Here is a 22733-nt window from a genome sequence, read left to right as displayed (position 1 = left end):
AAAGACACAGAACCTACATGTAAATGCTATTCCATGTCTAGGGTTATCCGTAAGGGTCAGCTGTTTTCCCACAGTCCTGACACCTTACATGGAAAAAATCCTTTTCTGACCAAAGTTCAACACAAGCAAATCCAGCACCTTTCCTTTTACAAGCAATAATGCACTTGCCTTGCCTATTTTAAAATTAGGAGTTAAATTGTGAAGAATGTCAATGACCTAAAATTTGCCACAGAACTTTTTGTCTGGGAGTGTAAACATAAAACTACAATTTTAAATACTAAATTTGCCAAAGCGTTTTTTGTTTGCATGATGCCTGAAAATTAATATTTTGAATGTTAAGAACAGATATCTGTGGAATGCAACAATTAACTATTTTCTTCAGCTTTTCGATGCATAATTTCTGGTAGGAGTACTCAGGTTGGAAGCTCACCTTCTGAAATTTTATTGCCCCTCTGGCTCGAGGGGCTGCCATATGTGTGAAAGAAAGTCCAATACTGCCAAAGGGTCACACCACACCCTCTAATCTAGCCTGGCATTGAATTTGCCTAAAAAAGGCTCCAGAAAAACATAACACCTCACAGACTTATAATCAGAATATGTTGACCAGCAGAGTTTTGCTTGGACGTAAGAGAGTATACTTGCCGGTGGAAGGATATGCATTGATCTCTGCTTCACAGTCTTCATGCTTTTATGAGCAAAATTAAATATATACAAGGAGAAAAGGGAGTAGGGTCTAAAATAATTAAGGTGATTTCCTCATAAAGTAGATTCCTCTGCTCAGAATGAAGGGCTCTTTCTATCTACACAATAGGTAGCCAGGCTTTTGCCATGAAGGTACCATTTCTAAACTCTACGGGTGGCATCCTCAAGTACTGCATTCAGCACATTAAATAAAAGAATATGTATGCTGATTAAAAAGTGGAACTTGGAATTAAAGTTTCGCGGTTTATTTTTACTTACAAAGAAAATACAGAGTCTTTATACCACCCAGTTCATTCTTAGTATGTTGCCTCTCCTTCGTTGCCTGCAATTTCATGATTGTTGCAAAGAAAATAAATGTAAGAACTTTCTCCTGACTGATCAGCTCCTATAAAAAAATTTCATATAGTCTGCCTGTTCCTTTGCCTATATCTGACAAAATCATTGTCCACTCATGTTAATTACTTTCTCGTATCTCACACTGACAATCACTATTGTATATTGGGCATGATGTTGGCTATTAATAAATGTGCCCTTTGAAAAGCAGAGTAATAAAATTATATTTTGATCATAAAACAACTTCACTTGGTTTTATATTATAGGTTATTGGAATATTTTGTCAGAAGTTATTTTTTAAAGACAGAGATTGTGTATATTTTGGTTTGTTTCTACAGCTTCCCACACTGCATTTCTGCCTGCTACTGGCAGATACAAATAGAGAGCCCATTTCAGAAAAAAAAATACTGAAATAAGCATAATAAAAAAATCTGAAGTGGATCTGCCTGTCTGATTAAAAAAGAAAGAAACTCCTCTGAATATAAATGCCAGTGCCATTACAAGTATATCCATCACTGCACAAAGGCTGTAGCTGACAAGGAAAGATGAGGGATCTCATTCTTGGGGAATTCACCACACAGGCAAGAAACACAGCACCCATTTCAGTAAAGAATTGCAATGGAGTTTCCTCCTGTACTGGAAAAATGCCAGAATCTGCAGCTCACAGCTACATTATGAGGGCTTATAGATGTAAGTCCTTTTACTTTGAGATGTAAGAGAAAGGGAACTGAGACACAGGAATGGTCAGATCCAAGTGCTACAGAACACACTCACTGAAACAAGCCAACAGGATGGTACAGACACATCTCCCTCTCTTTGCCCTTTATTATTCTGTAAGTATTTTGCAGTCATCTATTTATAGGTGCTACAGAGACTGGCAGCTAGAAAGGATGAGCATACGTAGTCTCTGTCTCCAGTTGGGTAGCTTGTGATTGATTGTTTTTGTAATATGTCCATACAAAGAGATATAGGCATGACAAAAGAAATAGTGACGTCTTCTGTTTTATGGTGGTCAAAAATACATAAATCTGAAGCCATTTGACACTCATATGGTAGACAAACAAATGCATCTTCCACTTCCAGAGGTCAAATGTGAAGTAAAGCAATTGACAAATTGGTCTAAGTCTAATCTTTCCTATTCCACCTCATATCTGATGCCTCTGTAAGTACCGAGTCCTGATGCATTGACTGACATATCTATCATAGTTCTTGTCTGGCTATTTCTCTGCTTTCTTCCCCAAGATAAAACATGTAATTCTCTTTTCAGAGTGATGCTGGTGTTCAATATACATGTATTAATGAAGGACTGCATTTGTGGTCCTCCCTAGAATCTGCCCAACATTTATCAGTCCCAGTGAGTACCCTGCCACTAAGTAACCTTCCCTTTGTGAAGAGTTTTATTGTAGCAAAGAGAAGCTGTGTTTGAAGAGATTATTTGGAAGATGAAGGGACTTTTTAGGAGTTCTAAATACAGCTGTCAGGGTATAAATTTTGAATTTTCCAAGGTATTCTGTGCAAAGTAAACAAAGGGAGCAGAAAAATGAAGATGGATCAAGCAGTGCTTCTATCCACCTCTTTCTTATCCCTTCTTCTCCCATTTCCAGGACCTGCCTACTCCGTGTCAGCATGGCACAATTTCGCACAATCACAAATACCAACTCAGGGTAGTTTATACTGCTTCATTAACTACGCTTTCAGATAGAAACTTTTACATGTGCCAATGCGTACTGTGCCAATATTTTCACCACGGCAAAATTTAAGCCCTTTTTAACCTCTGATGCCAGATGCTGCTTTAGGCCCAGCATGATGATTGTTAACCCAATTGTTGAGATCCTTCTGAGTCCAGAAAAGCAGCAGACAGTTAGAGAGCACATCATTGTGGGCAGGAGCTCAAGGACATTTTGCCAAGTTGAGGCCATCAGCCAAAACCTTTTGCTAATTACACTGCTATATATCTAGAATTCATCTGAACTTAACAAAGCCGTTCAGAATTTATATTGCTGAAAGAGGGAGTCAGATTTAGCCTGCTGTAATCAAGAGGCAAAACCTTCTGACTCCAAAGCCTCTGCCTACTTACTTAGACTGTTGGTAAGAATATGCAGGCGCATGTTCACTGGATGTTTCCACTGTCATCTGTTGCTGTTGACCACTGGCTTCCTGTGATGAAGATGCTACTGTCTGTGGAGAAGTATCAGCAACAACACCCTAGGGAATCAAATGAGAACATGAAAAACTTACTAATTTTGCTCACTGCAGCGAATTGCATAAAAGAGCTCAGCACCAGCTCACCATTCACACATTTCTCTAGAGATCGAGAGAGTTTGAGGTAGCAGAACCACCTGCTAGCACAACAAACTCCATCAGGTTTAGAAAGCTAAATCAGCAACAAGAAGCTTTCTCAGCCTACCAGCAGTACTTTGCTCTCACAGGCTGCAGTGAGAAACACCTTCCTCTTTGAGGGCAGTTCCCTGCTCATTCAAAGCTAGAGGCAAATCTTCTGATTTTGGTGGATCCTGGGTTTTTCACAACGTATGTATGGCTCTTTAACTTTTCCTTACCTACCGCAACTTCACAGTAAGGTCACATTTATTTTGTTTGATTTAAAATGCAATAAAAGCAGAATCTAGGCCCACTGCTCTCCACTCTACTACACATCCAACAGAATTTTAGTCACCTTAGAAAAATGCTTCCCTCCTCTACGCACTGTTTCTATGCATGCTCCCTTCAAAAATAAATTTGCTTTACACTAAAGACTTTAATCTGTTAAGTCAAAGCTCCAATGAAGTTTTGTTTTGTTTATATGTTTGCAAAAAGCAGATAAATAAACGCACAAAAGATTATATTCATGAATTTAACATTATGCACAATTTCTTATCCTATTTAGACAGTCTGAATAATACTTGGTTGAAGTTTTTTGTATGCTTTCAAAGTAACCTACACTTTCTTTACTCTGATGCTTGGTGTGTTGGTGCACATGAATAGCAAGTCTCTTCAGGGAACATGCTTTATTACTCTATTGCACACAACAGAGCCAGAAGAGGGAGCACAAAGCACTTGCTTTGTTTTTATTTGAGTCTCATGTAAACAACAGGTAGTTTATTTTAAAACATCTGTTAAAATATCAGTTTCGTTTTTCCAGAAATTCTTCATATCTATTGCTTAGCAGACTGCCAGTATTATCTTTTTCTGTCTACTTCCTTGTCTTTATCCTTCTGCTTTTGTCCATCTCATCTTGAGACTGTAAGCTCTCTGGGGCAGAGACTCTATTTTTTTTGGTCTCTGCTTGTGGAGCATCCAGCATGGTAGGGTCCTGGTTCATGATGCTACATGAATACAGACAGACATTAACAATAATCATCATCACTGGATAAGAGCAAAACAGGCTACAGATTCAGATAATAGTTTGATTCTTATAGTAGATAATTATAACATCAAATTACTTTAGAAAGCTTGAATATACTAGCAACTGATGGGGAGAAGGACTCAACAAGTAATTTAAATTAACCTTAATTTTCATTTGTACAGGTCAGCATGGTATGCAGCCAATCCCATTGTATGAACCAGTCTCCACCCCACCATCTCCTTTTAATTCAATTCAATTTGATTTGTATCTGCCTGACTTATACTTAAGAATGGCAATTGAAAAGAGGCACCCATAGTGCATTTGCAAACAAATGAGAATTAGGGCAAAATTATACCCAGGCAAAAAAGACTGAAACACAGCCAGCTCAGTATGACAGAATAGTAGTAGGCTTTCCTGTGGGACCTTATCTGGGAATGATTGCAAAGAACTAGGAGAAAAAAGAATAAGCCCACTTGACTGCTGGTGAAGGCATGTCAGCAGTACCACTAACTTGCATCCTCAAAGCACAGAGTAGTAACAGCACAAAATCCAAAGTCCACACAGACGAAGACAGAAGTACAGAGACCCTGGCACTCCTTGCCTTACCCCAGAGCAGGGCAGAAGTTGTTAATAAGAGGGTAGTGCCAAAGAGAAACACACAGGGAAGAGGATGCCAAGGCTCCCTCCTCTCGCTGTGCTCAGTTGCCCTTATGAAGCTTCACAGAAGTGGAGGCCAAGCTGACGCTCTCCCAGCAGCTTGTGGTCTACAGGGTTGAGTAAATACTTACTCATTAGACTGTCATCAGCATGACTCAGCCCCAAGGAGGGAGGGAGCGAATCCTTCCTCAAGGATGAAAAGCACTCAGTCAGTGCAGCATCCTCCACGTCTGTATATACAAGAGGAAGGTTTCCATTGCTCAATCACTTTTTCTGGTGGCTAAATGTTTCAGCAATTACCTATGCTTGCTAAGGACCGCATCAAACCCTCTTGCAATCTTCTCTTCTTGAAATCTCTTTTGGTTTCGTGGTCTGCCTGCTGGGTTTGTTTTCCTGTCTCTTCCCATCTCCCTCCCAAGTACATGGGGAAAAAATAGTCATAATCACTGATGTTTTATTCCATGTCCTGCTGTACAACAAAACAAAACAAGAGCCCTTGCAAACAATTTTAAAAAAATAAAAAGAGGGGTTAGAAAAAAGAAGGAAAAGGAAAGAAAGAAAACAAAAAGAGAAAGAAATGTGCACTCCTAATTAAAAAAGCTGGAAGCTTCCAGCCACCACTCCATAAAGAAACTTTAGGCCCCTTTCAAACCAGAGGTGCAGGAAGGCGTAATAGACAAGAGTTCTGCTCCCCCTTCACTCTAGTTTCATGGATGGAGATAAACTTACTTCAATAGGGACAGCTGTTGGAGGCACAGGAGTGTACTGGGGAATGTAGGTCCCTTGCATAGGTGCAGCAGCAGTCATGTACTAGAACAAATCAAAAGCAAATGAACAGTAGAAAACCACAATTAAGATGCATAAAACCATGTCAGAAGCATGATACTATTTCAATTTCCCATTCAGAGTGTTTTAGTGAGTGTGTAGCATATTATTTCTTTTAATTAAGGTCTTTAGGTAATGGTACAACTTACCCAGCTATTAAAAAATGTAATCTTGAACTTCAAAGTCAGGTCAAATCTGAATACAGGCATTAGTAAACATCTCAGTGATAGCAGATAGTTTTCTAAAACTGAGACACTCCTATATGTACTTACAAAAATCCCAGTGAAGACATGATAGCAGGATATATACACGTATATACATATATATATGTGTATACATATAAATGTATATCTATATATGTACAAAGTGATTACAGATACAAATCAGTCTAAATCATGTTTTGGAGTCTTATTGACCTTACCTAAAGACATCTACAAAATATGGAGCATGAAATTTGAGAGGTTTATTCTAATCTGTATTTAACCCCATCAACAGCAGTAGTTGAGCTTACAAGGATACAAAGCTGCAGATAGGTGCAATCTAAGACAGGAGAAATAAAGGAAGAGGAGAGGAGATCTGGAGATTTTCCCTCTGTACACAGATACCTTAGCTAAATTCATATGGCTTATTCTTACTATCCAAGGATCATTGGTATGCATTTTGAAACTTGTGCAAATTATTATTATTATAGCAACAATTTGTATTAGCGTCTCTGAAATACTGTCTCCCCCAAGTAATACAAGACAATATTTTTTAAAATTCATGTATGCATGTGAATCTTGCCATTGTTATGGCACTAATCTCTTGATATACAGCACTTCTCAAAAAGCTCTTGAACTGAATGCAACAGTCATTGTTCAAACTTTCAAATAAAGTATTGAGATTCAGTCCTCAGATCTGTATGTACTATTCTTTCTACAATCCAGTCCTAACTACATGTCTTCACTGACAAGAATTTCAGAATGTGCCCAATCCCCCAACTGACTGTATGACACTTCCACTGCATGTTATCTTCAAAGACACACCAAAGATCTGAATCAGCCCAGAATGCATTTGATGAATTTTAAAATGAGTTAAATATAGCTTTGCTTCCTGGCAGAGCTAGGAAGTGCTTGCAAGATTTTATTCTGCTGTTTATAGTAAAATTTACATTTAAAGCACTCTCTCACCTCAATTCTAAACTAACTGAATGGTTTGATATGCCTGTCACAAACATGCATTACGAAATTGCAAAGTGGGGTGCAGACTGCAGCAATGCTGGAGAAAGGCCTTGGAAATGACAAAAGCATATGTAAGAATCTCACAGCTAAACTCTGAAGTATTCTTTCAAGTAGAATAAAATAAAAAGTATTCAAGTGAAATTGTTTTCTGTTTAAGCAAGTGAGGATCATATATGACATAGAAAGTATACTTGCAATACGAGCAGCATATGGTATTGAGAGCCATTACAATATTTTCCTCCAAATTCACAGTGCTTTCCTTAAGTCTAGCAAAGAGTCAGGAGTGCCCGCAGTACCTGTGTGCCTTTATCAGGCCATGTTTTTCTGCAGCTCTTTTCCCTTGTTCTTCAGAAAGAGAATTGAATTCAATTGTGCTTTTTATGAAGGCTAACCCACCAAAAGCACTAGGCCAACTATCCCTATTGTACTCAGTACAGTTGGGCTATTCTCCTGCCTTACAGATGAAGAGCTAATGAGAATGTTACAGCAGGGTGTTCCAGAGCTGCTTCCGCTCCATTCATTCTGCCTTGCAATGTTGCCCTCACATGTTGGGAAGACATCTGCTGTGTAGCATTGTTCTAAATGTGTCAATATTTAACATTAACCTGAAGCATGCATTCTTAGACTTCTGCAAAGACCTGCAAGGGTTTTAAACATCTATGCAGTCTAGCTTCACTTGGACAAATAGATATAGATTTTAATTAAAAGTGTTAATTTAAATAATAAAGTGCTCTCATTCAACTTGAACTTCCTCTGATTTCTTCCTTGAACCTAGTGGAAGAGCAACACCCAGACTATTGCAAGATGCAGCTGTCTCCCATTCCCTTACCTTACACACAAACCCATACAAATATTAATACACAAATATCAAATTATTCAACTACTTTTTAATTCAGACCACTCCATTTTTTTGCAAAATCCTTTGGCATTGTGCTCTGTAGCACAACAATTGAAACTGTCTGGGAATTAACTGATATCTTCGTTGACTCTAAAAGAGCTGCTCTCAGTAGTTGTGCAGTTTCTTACTGTATTCCTTTTTTTTTTTTCCCTTGAGGCAGATCCTGATCTTACTTTCCAGCCAACATCATGTTGCTTCTTTCACTGCTAGACAATCTTCAGGGAAAACTGCTGTTGAAGGTCACTGGTGGCTCTGGCCAAAGGCTGCTTGCCCCAGTCTTTTCAGATACTCACACCTCCCCACACTCTCCTGGTTTAATTTTTTTACAAGAATATTAACTGATTTTAGCCAAACAGCAGTGATTTAAAGCACTGGAGACCCAAACTATGCACTTACTTGCCAGACTCCCTGGAGAACTGTAGGAGAGTGACTTCTCCCCTGCATATAACATTCTGCTAGTCTAAATGTCTGCTCTAATGGTGGATCAATTTTTTTGATAAATTTAGAGTTTCACAATTAAAAAGAAAAATGTAGTGGGTCAAATTAGTTCCACTAATGGCACAAATGAAGTCATAGTACTTGTGGCAAAGAATTTGGTCCTAGGAAAATTTAGCCAAGGCTCAGTGATACAGAGAAGTGGTGATTAACAACTGGCCCTGGACCACACAGCAGCAGAGGTCTGTGTTACAGGTACATGTATTGTGTCCTCCAGTGGAATATCAAAACATATTTAATGTCTTTGTCCTGATGAATGTAAAGATACCCTCAACATTTCAGGAAAGAGCTATTGGGTCAATAACTAAATATGTAACTGGGGCTTGGAACTGATTCCCAGTCTCCAGGGTCTCATTTAAGGATTCATTGAGACTTCTGTAAAAATCTTTACCAACCTATAAAGGACAACTATACAGCTTAGTTCTCAGAGACATCTAATTGGTGTCTAGTATCTGAAGTCCCCTCACACGCAGCACAGGGAGCCTCAGATGAGACCACATGAATTTGGGAGTGTCTGCCCTGGTGGCAAGCCTAGTGCTGAAAAGCTGCTTCAGCTTAGTTTGTTTACTAACAGTGTAATGAAAAAGGAGACAGATTAATTTTTATTACAACCGACAGTAGCTCAATCAAGTTTACATGTATTTTTTTCCTTTGTGAACTACATAATCCTAATTCTCTGATCTCACAGGATAAATAAAGATTACATAGTGCTAAGGCACAATGTCAGTGTTGATGCTTACATCAATGGGTTTGGATAATGCAAGAGTTGAATTCCTTGTCATGAATATTCACAGTTAGTTGTTTAGCAAAAAGCTTCCTGAACACTGCTCTTCAGTATCTTCCATAATCAACACACACTGAGGCCACTGGAATTTGTGTCTCTCCCTGGGTACCTATAGCCAGTCTCCCTGGCTATAGAATAGCCCTTACTTAGCTCTTCTATAAAAAAATTTGCTCTGGATGTGTTAAAGTAAGTAGAGCCCACGCTGGGAGGTCAAAAAGAGCTTCAGAAATTATTCTGAGATTTAAAGAAAATTTAAACATTTTATATCTACACAGTTTAAGATCACCCAGCATGAAAATTCTGGTCTAGGGACATCCCTGATCTGGTGTACTCTGTTGTAAGGCAGCTCCATTTGGATCACAGTTCCTGTAAACGTACATACTTTGTATATGGCTTCCCTTCTACCTCAAGAAACTCATGTAACTTGGAAGTAGGCAGATGGCAAACAAAGAAGACCTCTGTGTCAGAAGACCATCACTGAGATTTATTTTCTCCATGACCCACACTCACTACAGTTCTTTATCCACGCATGTGTGTGAAACAGAGACAGCACAACTCACGTGCTCAGCTCATGAGCTAAATCCACTAAATATTAGTATTAAGATCAGTGAAATGAGAGAATCTGAAAAACCCAGATGCATCCTTTCTTTGTCATGTGTTTCCATCAGGATTAAAGATTCTTGAGCTATAATGTGATCGGTCATTCAACAAGGTATGTGCAAAGCAGAAGAAAGCACCCTTCATTCTCCTGCAACTGTACAGGCTTTGTGGGTCTAAAAGTAGAAGCTGCTTATTTCTAACAGTAAAATGAATAGTGACTCTGCAGGAACAGATGATGGATCTAGAGGTTATATAGGAGCTTTTTTCAGCACTCTGATCCTTTAAAAGCTGGTAATTTCTACTACAGAGAATGACTACATTGCTGTTGGCAATATGCTCTTAATTTGCTTGTAAGCTATTGTTTTCTTCATACAGTACAGAGAATGCATGTTCTCAGCACTGAAGATGTGCAGTATTATAATATAATTCATGCTTTATGATGCCCAACTGCTTAATTCAGACTGCACTTATCAGGTACCAATTTAGTCTACATGCTACATTAACAATTCTACTCACATTTTTTCCAATGGGGTTTTTGTTCTTTGCCATTTTGAAACTACTTAAATGTGTGACAAAATATATAGCTAGAAAATGAGAGTGTTAATGTACACTTACACCTCTGCTTTCCTTTCAGATACTACCCTCTGTGACTACAGAGAGTTAAATATGGGGCGGTAACAAATGAGGAGGTGGGCTAAGGGGACAAAATCAGATTGCTCAAGAAGCATCATGTTTAATTCAGATAGCAACATCACTTCTTAGAGATCTGCAAACAGCGGGGTGTCCCAGCCTGGCTCCAGCAAGAATGGTGTTAAGCCTGCAGCAAACACTAAACCCATAAAGGTGACAGGCAGTGGGAAATAAAAAAACAGGAGGAAGGCAGCTGCCTGTGCCTGGCAGAGTGAGGGAGCATGTTGCAGTGGCATAATATGGTTTACCCTTCAAAGGTGGAGCTGAGTCACCTGCAGGGAATTTACAGGAGCTTTTACACTGAGACTGTGGCACAGGTAATGCCCATTTATTCATCTGCCCTAAAAAGCCCCTACTCTGCCTTTCTCAGGCCCAGAGCAATGCAGAATCAGGCAACTGCCCAGCAGCTGAGGTACATAGTGAACACCCCTTACACCAGCCATTAGTTACTGAATTTCAGCTGAGACAGTGCCTGAGAGAGTGCCTCTTGCAAGACCAAACTATTTCATTTACATCACCAGAAGATTTTGGCTGCACACTCTGTTTAAATTCTGACGGCCATCATTAACAGAATGTATAAGAAACCACCCTAAAGTTCAGTTCTATTTATAGGCCTACTTGCCTATAAAATAGCACAGCTGTGACTAGATGGAGGCTGCTGCAGATACATTAACTCTCTTGGTCACTATGAGTACTGTGAGATTTTAGACTGACAGCAGCTAATAATCTGATCAACGATTAATTTGTTTCCTGGTATAAAGAAAACAAATTTACGAAATAAGATAGTAACAGATAGGTTGCAGTAAATCTGGAAACCTCAAACAACACTCAGAATGAGTAGACTTACTAAGGACAAATGCCAATGAGCAAAGAAAAAATGTTAAAGAAGCCTTTTATAAATTCTATGTGCAATGCTCTTTCCTGATGTTGTGTTTGGTTTCATATCAATGCATATCTGTTGCCAAAATCAAAGATCTCTTTCCTTATATGATCAGCCTCCATGTTCCTGAGAAGGCACAGAGCCGTTTCAGTCAAGGTGAGAGCCAAACTGCAGAAACCTTGTACCAGAATATGCTGGTAAGCATTTATACCACCACAGCCTGCAGAAGGAAGATTAAATGGGATGTTTTACATGAGCAAATGCTAAACCATGTATCTTAAATAAGCAAGGATTCCAGAATCTGGTCTTCAATGACTGTTTGTGGCTTCATATCACCGTATGAGCTATAGCACAGTGATAATGACTTAGCTTTTCAGGATTCCCAGAATTTATGCCAGGGTTTGTTTCTGCCTTTTTTTAAAGCCATCTGAGAAGTCTAGACACTGCATCACTAACAGAATTATGTGAAAACATTTGCATTGCTGGAAAACTGAAGGAAATGAGTCTGTTGGCTGAATTTATTTTTATAATCTTTTTTTTTTTATCCCATGAAGGAAACTTGCCCTCCCACTTTCAAATCTCTTTCCCTGCAAAGAATAAAAATTGCATCTCTCTTTGACCATTGTCAAGTGGTTATAACTTTAATGAAATACAGAATAAAACTGCTGCTTTTTTCTCTCTGGTTCCACCTTCTCATTTGAAAACACCCTGTTCTCTAACAGAAAAGAACTTTGTCTTGCTGTGTCCTCTTATCCCATGGTCTGGCATGGAGACACAGGATCTCAGGAAGAGAAAAGGATCATCTAGTTCATCAGCGCCAGTGGCAGTTCAATGAAATACAATATCCAGCTGCCACAGCTTTCACTTTAAACTTAAAATATCTTTTCCTACCCAGAAGCATTCTCATTTTCCAGCTCAATCCTGTACTTATTCAATGGTTGTTATTAATTTCACTTTCTCCCAATTAAAGAATGGGAGAATAAATGATACGAAGTTTTTGCATATATTACAATAATTTTGCTAATAATTATGAGCCAGGCCTAAAATATAATAATGTAATTCCATTTTACCACACAATTACCTTAGTCCTATCAAGAACAGCTCTGTCATTCAACAGAATCCCATCGCTGGGCCACTGCACTCATTGTTCAGGCAGAGAATAGAAATCTTTACCGGATTTAACATTCCTTCCCTGCTGCTCAGTAATACAAATGTATTTAGGAATGCTGGCTATCAATTCCCTTTCAACCTTCCTAATGAGATGTTACCTAATTCTCTGAGCAAGTTAAATGAAGGTAGAGAGAATAATAACTTCAAGAACTATATTTGCAAACTAATCTCCTTTTCTCTTCAGGAGTTCTAAACATCCTTCACAAATCCCTATCTTTGGAAATCAGAGTAATACAAAGGTATAGAAGAAAAAGTGTAGATGAGCTCTTCCTGCCCTTCCCCCCCACCCTCCCCCATAGCTAACAGGTCTTTTCTTTTTTCTGAAATTCAGCCCTGCTACTGAGGCAGAGTGATCAGGAGTAATCAGATAAAGACTACTTAGAGTAAACAAATATAAGAAATGCCAGATCCCCACATACAGCTGTGCACCATGCTCTCACTAGCATACATTTTGTAAAAACTATAGTAAATGCAAGCGGTACAAGCAGATAAATAAAAAAAAAATGGCTCATTTACTTTAACCACTTTTTAGTCTAAAGGCTGGCACTATGAACTCAGTAAGTCTCAAACCACTACTAGATATCTCACCAATGTGTGAAAAGGGCAAAAATGGATAAAAACTCATCAGGATGTGAAAATAAGTTCCCATTCTGATTGCATCTTTAATTGGCAACTTCTTTTAGGAGCTTGACCTGAGGGTGTCAATGATCCTTGCAGTCCATGTGAGTGTACCTAGGCCCATATTTTCACTCTTCCTTCTGACAAAGCCTCCATTGTAGGTGAGGATCCATGGGGCCTGTACAGAAATGTAAACTGATTCTCCATGTATGACTGCATATATGAATAGCCCCAAGATGTGAAAATTGCTTTTTTGAATAATTTGAATCATGCCATGTGTCTGATGGATACATTTGCAAGAGAGGAAGACTCTTGCAAGAAGAAGATGCTTAAAACAAAGAACAAGACTCTGGCGATTTGTTGTACTTCCTTAATGCTTCAGTTCTTACCCATTTCTCTATAAAGGAGGCATTTTTAACTTTCTTTTTTTCTAATACCCTCTATGTACCTGTTCTATGAATGCACATTATGAGCTCTCTGGGGCAATTTTTTGAGCATAGGTTAGTGCATGATTTATTACAGACTTGTCTGCAGCACCCTAAATAAAAGCAGGGTATAGTGACTGTATCATAACATAAGAGTATACTGCATCAGTCTTGGTCAACCAGAGTCAGTAATCACCGAGATTCTGTCACATTTATATTCTTCTTTCAGATCCTGTATACTGAAGAATAATGGGGTGATGCAGTGGAATTATAACTGTGGCTCCTGATCTAAAAAACAAATCCCTATGCACTCCCTTAGTTGGAAAGTTATAGAAATTTCCATCTAACTGCAATTCTTTCAATTAGTCCCTGATGAGTGGCTGGTAGTAAGATGAAGGAAGACTGAGCTGTACATTTTAATATTTTCAACATAAATAAAAAAAGATGTATTGGTGAAGCTCTCAACATAAGAGCACATGAAACTATTATTAATATTATATCCATTTATATGAAAAAATAATTGTTTTCTAGAGGTAAACATGTCTTCTAGATGCTATTAAATCTCCATGACTTTGAAGAGTCCAAAGATAACCAGAGTACTGTGTGCAAATGTCCATACTGTATGGATGAAGTTGTTTAAAGGAGAACTGCTTAGACTTGTTAAATAGCACTTGCTCATCAATCATCACATGAACTTTGCATTGCTCTTTCTAACCAGGGATAAAAGTGGGCTCATGGGCCAGCTGTCCAAGAGTGAAGCAGATGAAAGCCAGGACAATTAGTTAGAAGCTAAACTAAACCAAAAAGAACAGTAAAAACAGACAGAAGGCCACCTGAATATTAGTATTTCCAATTATGCTAGAAACATAATGAATTTCAACACCTCCTGCATGAAAATGGAGTCATGCTGAACAGACAAAAGGTAGTAAGATAATAGAATTATACCACCAGTGTATACCTTGGATACTGTTAACATCAGCTGTAGCATGGTATTGCTCAGTCCTTTATCTCTAGAAGATCCCTAGAATCCACAATATTTGGCTAACTATAATGAAAGACAGTGCTGTGGGAAGGGAGGCATGGGCAGGGCAGGGCAGGGCAGGGCAGGGCAGGGGAGTTGGTGTGCTTGAGTAGGGAGGTTGGAAGCTCCAAGAGCCCTGCTTCCTTATGGGACCTCATGGGAAGCTCTGGAACGTCCTTACCTCTTCCTATACACCTGGAAACTGGCAGTCCCTCCTCAGTCTTCAAGCCAGTACCCTGCTTTTTTTCCAGGACAATCCCTCCAAGTTGCCTCCCCAAAGCAACATTCCTGGGGTTTTCTGACTTGGCTGCCAGACTAATCCAGCCCTCAGTAAGCAGACCTGTAAGCTGACCCATTAGGAGGTCTGGAAGGCTGCCCAAAGCATCGGACATGGTGAGGCTGCTCTGGAACATGAAATCCTGGGAGTGTTTTGCAGCTGCTGCCTGAAAGCTGACAGAAACCAAGATGAACATATAAGCAGTTGGCAGCTGCCAAGGTCTTGCAGATTATATTTTGTATTGGGAAAACCATGAGGCATTGTTTCTGAAAATTAAATTTTGTTTGGAATTTCTGGCTCAAGGGAGGCTCTTTCTGGTTTGTTCTCAGTTTTTAAAAGATGAATGAGAATGAAACTGAATTTCATAAGATTAATTTCCCACAAACTGGAGACCATGAATATTGCTCAGCCAACTCTTCTTCTATCTGCAGCTTCAGCAAAAGGATCAGCCATATTCACATTTGGACAGGGTGGGTATAATAGAGAATATTAACTTTTAAAAGGTGGTGCCAACTTCAGGACATTTAATGTGTTTTAAAGTGATGCAGTACAAAGTATTGCTTCTCATTAGCAAAAAAATGGTTGTGTCAAAATCTTTAAATGTATTTACATGATCATTAGCTTTGCTTACATGGCAGGGCTGTGGAAGGTGGTACTACTAAGCATTTTTGGGAAAGACTTCCTTTTCCCACTTTCCACAAACTCTTGAAATTCTTATGGGAGAAGGATCCCCTTAAAATTAAAGCCAATGCCCTACTGTGATTGAGTAAGAACATTACAGTTTGCCATTAAGTATTTAATTAATTATCAGCTGTGGGAGGATCTCTGAGACACATCAGATCATTTCAGCAACAGGGCTGCAAAAGCAAAGGAGAAACCTTGTCTTTTGCAGAATGGACTGAACTATTCTGCTATGTCATCAGCTTATCTGCCATGTAATGATCTGCTAACAATGTTGAGCTCCTAAAGTCACTGCATGGTAAAACCTACACAGACTCCTAATTTGTCATTGTTTCATCCAAATGATGAGGGGGAGAAGGAAGAATGAAGGAAAGATATATAAAAAAAATTTAAAAGCAATCAACCAAACAAAAAAACCACACAAAAACCCCCAAAAACCATCAGAAGAACAAAACAGAAAATGAAAGAAGGAAAAAAAAACCCAATGCTTTAAAAACTACTCATCCCTCCTTGCCTTATCCCTCCTGTCTTGTCACCTAATCAGTAATTTGCCTCCTACAGAAGTCCCTTTAGAATGCCTCCCATTTTTGACTACTGCAGGTCTTTCATAATATTTCACTGTACTATTTTCTTAACCTAGTACTGGGACACTCTGTATTGTTGGGAAAGTGTGATCAACACAGCTGATGAACCATAACTGAAATAGCCAAGAACACCAGCCTGATGCTTCAGCTTTGACTCTCACTTTGTACAGGTGAGCAACTTAACACATAGGAGACCTGAGGTTTGTTTGAAAAAAAAGAAAAGTGCAAGTGCTCATTTTTCATAAGACACTATTAAACAGAGCTTTATGGGCGTGCTTAGTACTTATTTTACCAGGAATAACATGAGCAATGCTTGAAGGGGCCAGCAAAACAGATGTGTCTTAGTGCTGTCGGAACAGCAGCATTCCAAGGCTTTTCTTTGTGTTCTTTCAGTGCTAGTTTTCCAAAGGAGACAGAGTCAGCTCACATGCATTCAAATTATGTGCAATTATCTTTTGGTATGGATTTGTGCTTTAACACCTTCTTACAGTTCTGGAAAATATAAGCACTGAAAGTTTTCAGTGCTGGTGTATGAATTTTAATAATATTTAGGGCTAATAAAGACCAGGCCAAGTAAAATGCAATTCACATCATTGGAGAAAAACCCTGTTAATCAGTCTTGTCCTTGCTCTCAGTGTACTGATTGTAAATAGTTTTAGACAGGGCTAAAAAAATCGTGGCAGCAGTCTCAGCTTGATACACGCATATGCTGTAATGGTTCCTCTTGACACATTTTTTTCAGGTTAGCACACTCTGTGAAAAATTAGAAGCAAAGAAAAATAACAAAATCTTCCCAAATTCCTCCCCTCTCTCTAATACTGAAGATTATGAGGAGAATAATCCAGGAAGGAAATCAACATTGGGGAAGACATTAATACATGTGCAAACACCCATATTTCGTCCTTATGAATGCCCTTTATATGACAGAGATGTCCAAACAGCACTTAAGGAACAACAGCAAAATGCCTGACAGACAGGCATGATAAGTAATGGCTCAAAATGTTTGCTAGCCAGACAGAAAGGGTGACTTTCTCTCTCTCTCTCTCTCTCTCTCTCTCTCTCTCTCTCTCTCTCTCTATTTTTCTTTTTTTTCCCTGAAAATCCTTTAAGGTAAACTCACTCCATGTCTGCTGGCATGCAGCCATTTTCCTATAAATTCATATTACAATGCTGTATTTCTAATGGATTGGGTATGGTGCTTTTCCATTTTGCTAATGAGAAAAGCTAAAGGCCATTACTTGTTCTGATTAAGATCCCAAGGGAAGAAATGTGATGTGTATATTACCAGGCCATACGTAAAGGAAGTATTTGGCATTTCTAATCAATCAGATGAAGGGTAGACAGAAAAAGTCTTATCCTGTGACTGCAGAGGAAGAAGATATAGGGGGAAAAGAAACCATAGAAAGTGTCTTTAAAAGGTGACTTACGGGAATCAGTTATAATGATATTAGTATGATCAATGACTAGGGCTACTATCTGGGAAGGATGTAATTACCAAAATGAAAACTTTCAAATGGGAAGCCTGATCAAGGGCAGAGGTACTGTCATATTTCTCAGAGCACTGTCAGCTCTCATCCAGGCAATGTATTACTGTGTCACTCACTAAGAGGTTGTGCTTCCCTGCGGTGGGAGCAGACCTCGGAAGAGAGGGGTTGAGAAACTTTGCATCCAGCTCAGAAACATGGGCAAGTCTGGCCCCAAAGGCAAATTCAAGATAAAGAAAGACAAGGCTGGGCAAAGGGAAAACAGGAAAGAGAAAATTCCAAGTCATGAATGGCTTTAAGGAAGGTTTTGCAGCAGAGCCCATTTAAAAACCATTTAAAGTGAGAGAAAGGAAAGGCTGTTGACCAGTGAGCTACTTGTCGTAAAGCAGAGGAAACAAAAAAATGTACCAAGAGATGTACTGCTCAATTTACAGAAGGATCTGTAAATTCCAGGTCTGGAATATCCTCTAGGATGTTTCAATAAGCAATTCCTATATATTTAATCCTGTTGGCATAGAACTTTTTCAGATTTATACCTGAATGAAATATAAAATTTAGAGACAATTTTTCATTTATTTTTCAGTGACTGCATAGTAACAGCTTGAAAATGGTACAAGATAGATGCTTCAAATGTCAAATAAAATTAACAGAGCTTGGAGATGGTTGTTCTAAGAGAGAACAAGATTGTGTCACAGTGCATAGTCAGAGTTGCAGACACACTTTAAATAATAAATTAATTTCACAGAATATTATAAATCACTCATGAACATTAAAACTGACAAAAAAATCTACCACACGACACCCTCTCAAACGGAATTCCAGATTTATGAAACATTACTGTCAATGACAGCAAAACTGTAACCACTGATAAGGTCAGCAAGAAGGACAGCCTCCTGCACTCTCCAAAATCTGTCTTAGGGTGTCTAGCTTTTACACCACTGACTCTTTACAGATACTTGGGAATGCTTCAGATAGATCTACTTGGGAATAGAAAAAAAGACTGTAGCACTTTTCCCCATGTGCTTTAAAGGAACTTCTTCAACCCTTCCCTTCATCAGGAGATCAGGAGGCAATGCTAAGAAATGTATTTCTCTTAAATGTTATTGGTGACAAGGCATGGATGCAAAATGCAGCGCTGGAAAAAACGTAAGAACCACAGCTGAGAAAGCCCATCTACAGCTATCAAACTGAAATTCAATCATCTTTAGCTTTCTTTAAAGGCACATATTTAAAATATTCCACACAGGCCCTAACAGGAGTTCTCAGTGAACTCTTCTGATCCCTCTGCTCCAACCATGCGAAAAGGAACAAATACTGCACAAATGCACCCCAGCCTGTACAGGCAAGCAGTCCTGGCCTCTTCTAAATGCCACAGCCCAGTCAGAGAATTGTTCTCAGGAGAATGTTTCAGAGTATCTATTTCTAGCCTAGGTTGTCCATTCTGATTCTTGGACACACTTCTGGCTCTGGCACATGGACTGACTGGGAAGCTCAGACATCTTCATTTTGCACTGGCGCTCACTGATCAGCATAATGTTCCCTTTCTCCTTTCCTTTTATACACAGTATAAAAAAGAAAAAAAGATTAAGTGCTGTGCAAATATTTGCAGTGGACAGTCCTAACTGTACCACACATTTCCTTGTCCAAGAATATGACAGAGATGACAAAGTGGCCATTTTTCTGTCAAATAAATTTATATAAACACTTTAAAGCCATAGGACTTTGCATGATTCACCTTACAAAGACAGATCACTGCTGACATACAAGTGTTATACTGAACTCACAGGCCACACTGCTAAAATACAAATTAGCAGAGTTAACACTGAGAAAGTATAGAACTGGCTATTCCTAAAGCTGAATAAGGGCAGTTGCAGATTCCTCTCTCTTAGTGGCTGATGTCAGGGACAATGAATTTAATTCTAGGATGGGAGGGTGTGTGGGGGGGATGGTTTGCCAGCCTCCCCAGCTGTAATATCCCCTAACAGCCTTGAAAGAATGGTAATTGTGAACTGAAACATCATCTGCTTAACTGCCATCCTTGCCTCAGGACTGGAACTTTTTGCTTGTTGTGAAGATCATGAGAAATACTATACGGAGAGTGAAGATGAAAACAGAGCAAGATTAAAACCATTAAATACAACCACCAAGACACAGCTGTCCATACTGTTAGTGAACTCAGGGAAATATAAATGCCAAAATATATTTGACATTCATGACATAATTTTTTATGGGAACTTCAAGCACTGAGTCAACTGCAAAATTCTATTTAAAAATATTTTTCATTCTTATTATTACAGAGAACAGATTATTACAGATTATTACAGATTATTCAGCAAAAAGGAATTAAATTTCACTGCTAGACAGTAAAGACAAATCTAACTAGAACTGGTAAAATCTTCTCTTTTCTTACTGAGAAGAATGGGCCAATTAGTTCAGCTGCCTTGACCAGAACAGCTTATGGCAGTTGCTTATGACAACTGATTCTGGGCTTTGCCTTAAATGTACAACTGAGCATCCCTGGGTTTGGAGCAGGAGCTGCTGTCCATACTATACGAAAGACTACATTGTATGTAGTTCATTTACCTCAAAGGGAACTGAAGACCTTGCATTAACTTTTTATTTAAATGATGGTATAAGGTTTAATCAACATTTTTAAAATGCCTTGAGAATATAAAATGCAATATAAGAGCTGCTGTTGCTATTTGTCAGTTGTTCTCTGCCTCAGGACAACTCTGGAAAGACTGGAGTCCTGTTGTGTTTGGAAGGAACAGCAAATGATACAAATTCCCTCCTGTACAGTTTGTACTTCCGGAAAAAAAAAAAAGAGAGAAAAAGAAGAAATGTTCAGAAGAAACCTGCAGGACATGTGCAGATGGAGTTAAAATACTTCCACATAAACTCCACAAAACTCCACAGCTCCATAAACTGAACTGTCTAAAAAAGAAGGGCTTCAAACCATCGGTAAGTACTGCAGTTTCTTAGTTTACAATGGGATCAGCTCTGCCTGCAAAGATCTCTGTAGAATAATTATAAACCAGAGACACTAATACTTTACACTTCTGTGCCAGACTTGTAATTGCAATCATATATATTAACAGCCCTTGGAACACATATCCAATAGTGTATACAATAAAGCAAAAATCCTAATATTAAAAATAAACTCAAGATGATGCCATGATGCTTAAGCCATATTTTTCTGTTTTGAAACACAAGAAAATATAACACTGCTCATGACATTTGTATGAAAATTAATGAAAGAGAAAAGTGGATTTATAAGCCTTGAAATGCATTATTCTTTTCTTTGCCTTCTGTTGCAGATTAATTACTTTAAGTTTTTCCATCAATCATTTTCTGATTTCCAACTCTGTTACTCTTAGTTTTAAACAAAGGATAAACATTTCAGGAAGGTCAGTGGTCTTCTGCTCTCAATATCATTCAGGTAGAAATAAAATAAGGAAACCTCCTTCTTCGACCAGCTGCCATACACTGGAATTTTTGCTACTAACTATTGCCCTATGTCCCATAACACATCACGGAAATCTGAAGGTGCTGCTATGTGCATTTTTCAGTTAAGGATAAACTTGGTGTAATACAATAATCTTCTAGAATGTGTATAGGAAAATAGTACCAATCAATCAAATTATGGCCACTTTGATGGAACAGCCATTTATTCCCGGAAAACAAAAGATTCTGAGATGAGCCCATTATCTTCAGAGGAAACCAGTCCTACTAAATCTAGGTAGGAGCACTTACATGCTAAAAGAAAGGCAGAAAAACAGCTTTTGTTAAAAAATTACCTTTGAACACTAACATTTTGAGCACCAATTTGGATTTCGTGGATAAACTAGGTAAGGTTATCCATGGGAATACCATCATAGCCCAATTCTCACTTCCCCTTGTCACTGTATTTTTGTCACTCTGATTTGCATTGTCAAAAATGGCCATTGAAAAAAGAACAAATACAACTAATTTTTTAGTCAAGTGCAGGTGTTTTAGGTGGAAAGGGCTGGCATCAGAGCAAAATGACAGTAAACAGGAGGAAGGGAGCAGCCAGGTGTCTGAGTGGTTGAAAAAAACCTCTCTTTGGAAATCATAGCACCTTTGGGCTATACTGCCAACTCTGCACACAGCTGTGGTTCACAAGCCAGAGAACACAAAGAGCATGAAGTTCTTGCATCAGTGAAATCAGTTTGTGTCATATAAATATTATACTGATTTAAGAGAAACCTCCAAGGGAAACACAGCAAAGGAAAATGGGGACTTGAGGTTGGCAAATGCGCGATAATTTGGACATTTAGATACTAAAGTCTTAACAAAGTGTCTGTTGCTGTATTACAACTATTAATATTAAAAAGGCAAAATTAGAAGCATACTGTTGTACCTATCACATTCAAAAGCCGTAAAAAGTCACAAAGGATAGAGCAGTCCTTCATGGGACCAGGAAAGGATGTGCCTCTGGGATGTGAGTGTTCCCTGGACCTATCCTGATGTGCTGCAGCTCACCTCTGCCACACAGCAGAAATCTGCTGCGTTCAACAGTTCATCACCTTGCTAGAAAAACAATTCAATTCAACAAACTTCCAAATTCACTCAACACAGCTGCTCTCAAACCCCTTGCTACAGCTCAATGAAAAGTGCTGACTGAGCTGTTTCATAGTAAATACTAGGTATAGCAGAACTCTCCTCCCAAATTGAGTCTTTTAGGAGCAAGAGGATTCTACAGCCTCATAGCTCTGACACAGAATCACCCATAACTCACGGATAATAAAATACCATCAGAGGGCACAGAGGTTATTGCCATCAGCAGCTCCCTATGGAATTGTAAATCATTTGAACAAAGCTTATCCTTTTCTGAGAACTTCAGGCTGAAATCCCTGCATATACAGGATCCCAGTGTCTTACACAATGTATGAAGACTGTACCTTTAGCTCCTTCATTTAACCTTGCTTCACAAATGAGTGAACCCTGAACAGGCTGCTCTTTCCAAAACAAAATAAGAAAGATACCTCAAAAGCACTGGTAATTTGTCTTATGGGAAGTTTAAAC

General features: G+C 38.7%; 1 protein-coding gene across 9 annotated transcripts in view; it reads right to left on the bottom strand.

Annotated features, from left to right (window-relative positions):
- The window catches only part of RBMS3 (RNA binding motif single stranded interacting protein 3), a 713047-nt gene that overhangs the window by 6845 nt on the left and 683469 nt on the right, over positions 1 to 22733 (bottom strand). For 6 of the 9 annotated variants that reach the window (XM_085051163.1, XM_085051159.1, XM_085051160.1 and 3 more), the window contains 2 exons: positions 5765 to 5845; positions 3113 to 3240 (listed from right to left, as the gene is read on the bottom strand). In XM_085051163.1, the coding sequence (XP_084907289.1) occupies positions 3113 to 3240; positions 5765 to 5845 (209 nt within the window). Of the gene's footprint in view, positions 1 to 3108; positions 3241 to 5764; positions 5846 to 22733 lie in introns of those variants that run through there. The other 3 variants (XM_085051162.1, XM_085051168.1, XM_085051169.1) reach the window with 1 other exon arrangement.

This window comes from Lichenostomus cassidix, chromosome 2 (genome assembly GCF_008360975.1).
Source record: "Lichenostomus cassidix isolate B80296 chromosome 2, HeHo_3.0, whole genome shotgun sequence".
In the NCBI taxonomy this organism is placed as follows: domain Eukaryota; kingdom Metazoa; phylum Chordata; class Aves; order Passeriformes; family Meliphagidae; genus Lichenostomus; species Lichenostomus cassidix.
This window is presented reverse-complemented; position numbering and strand designations above follow the sequence as displayed.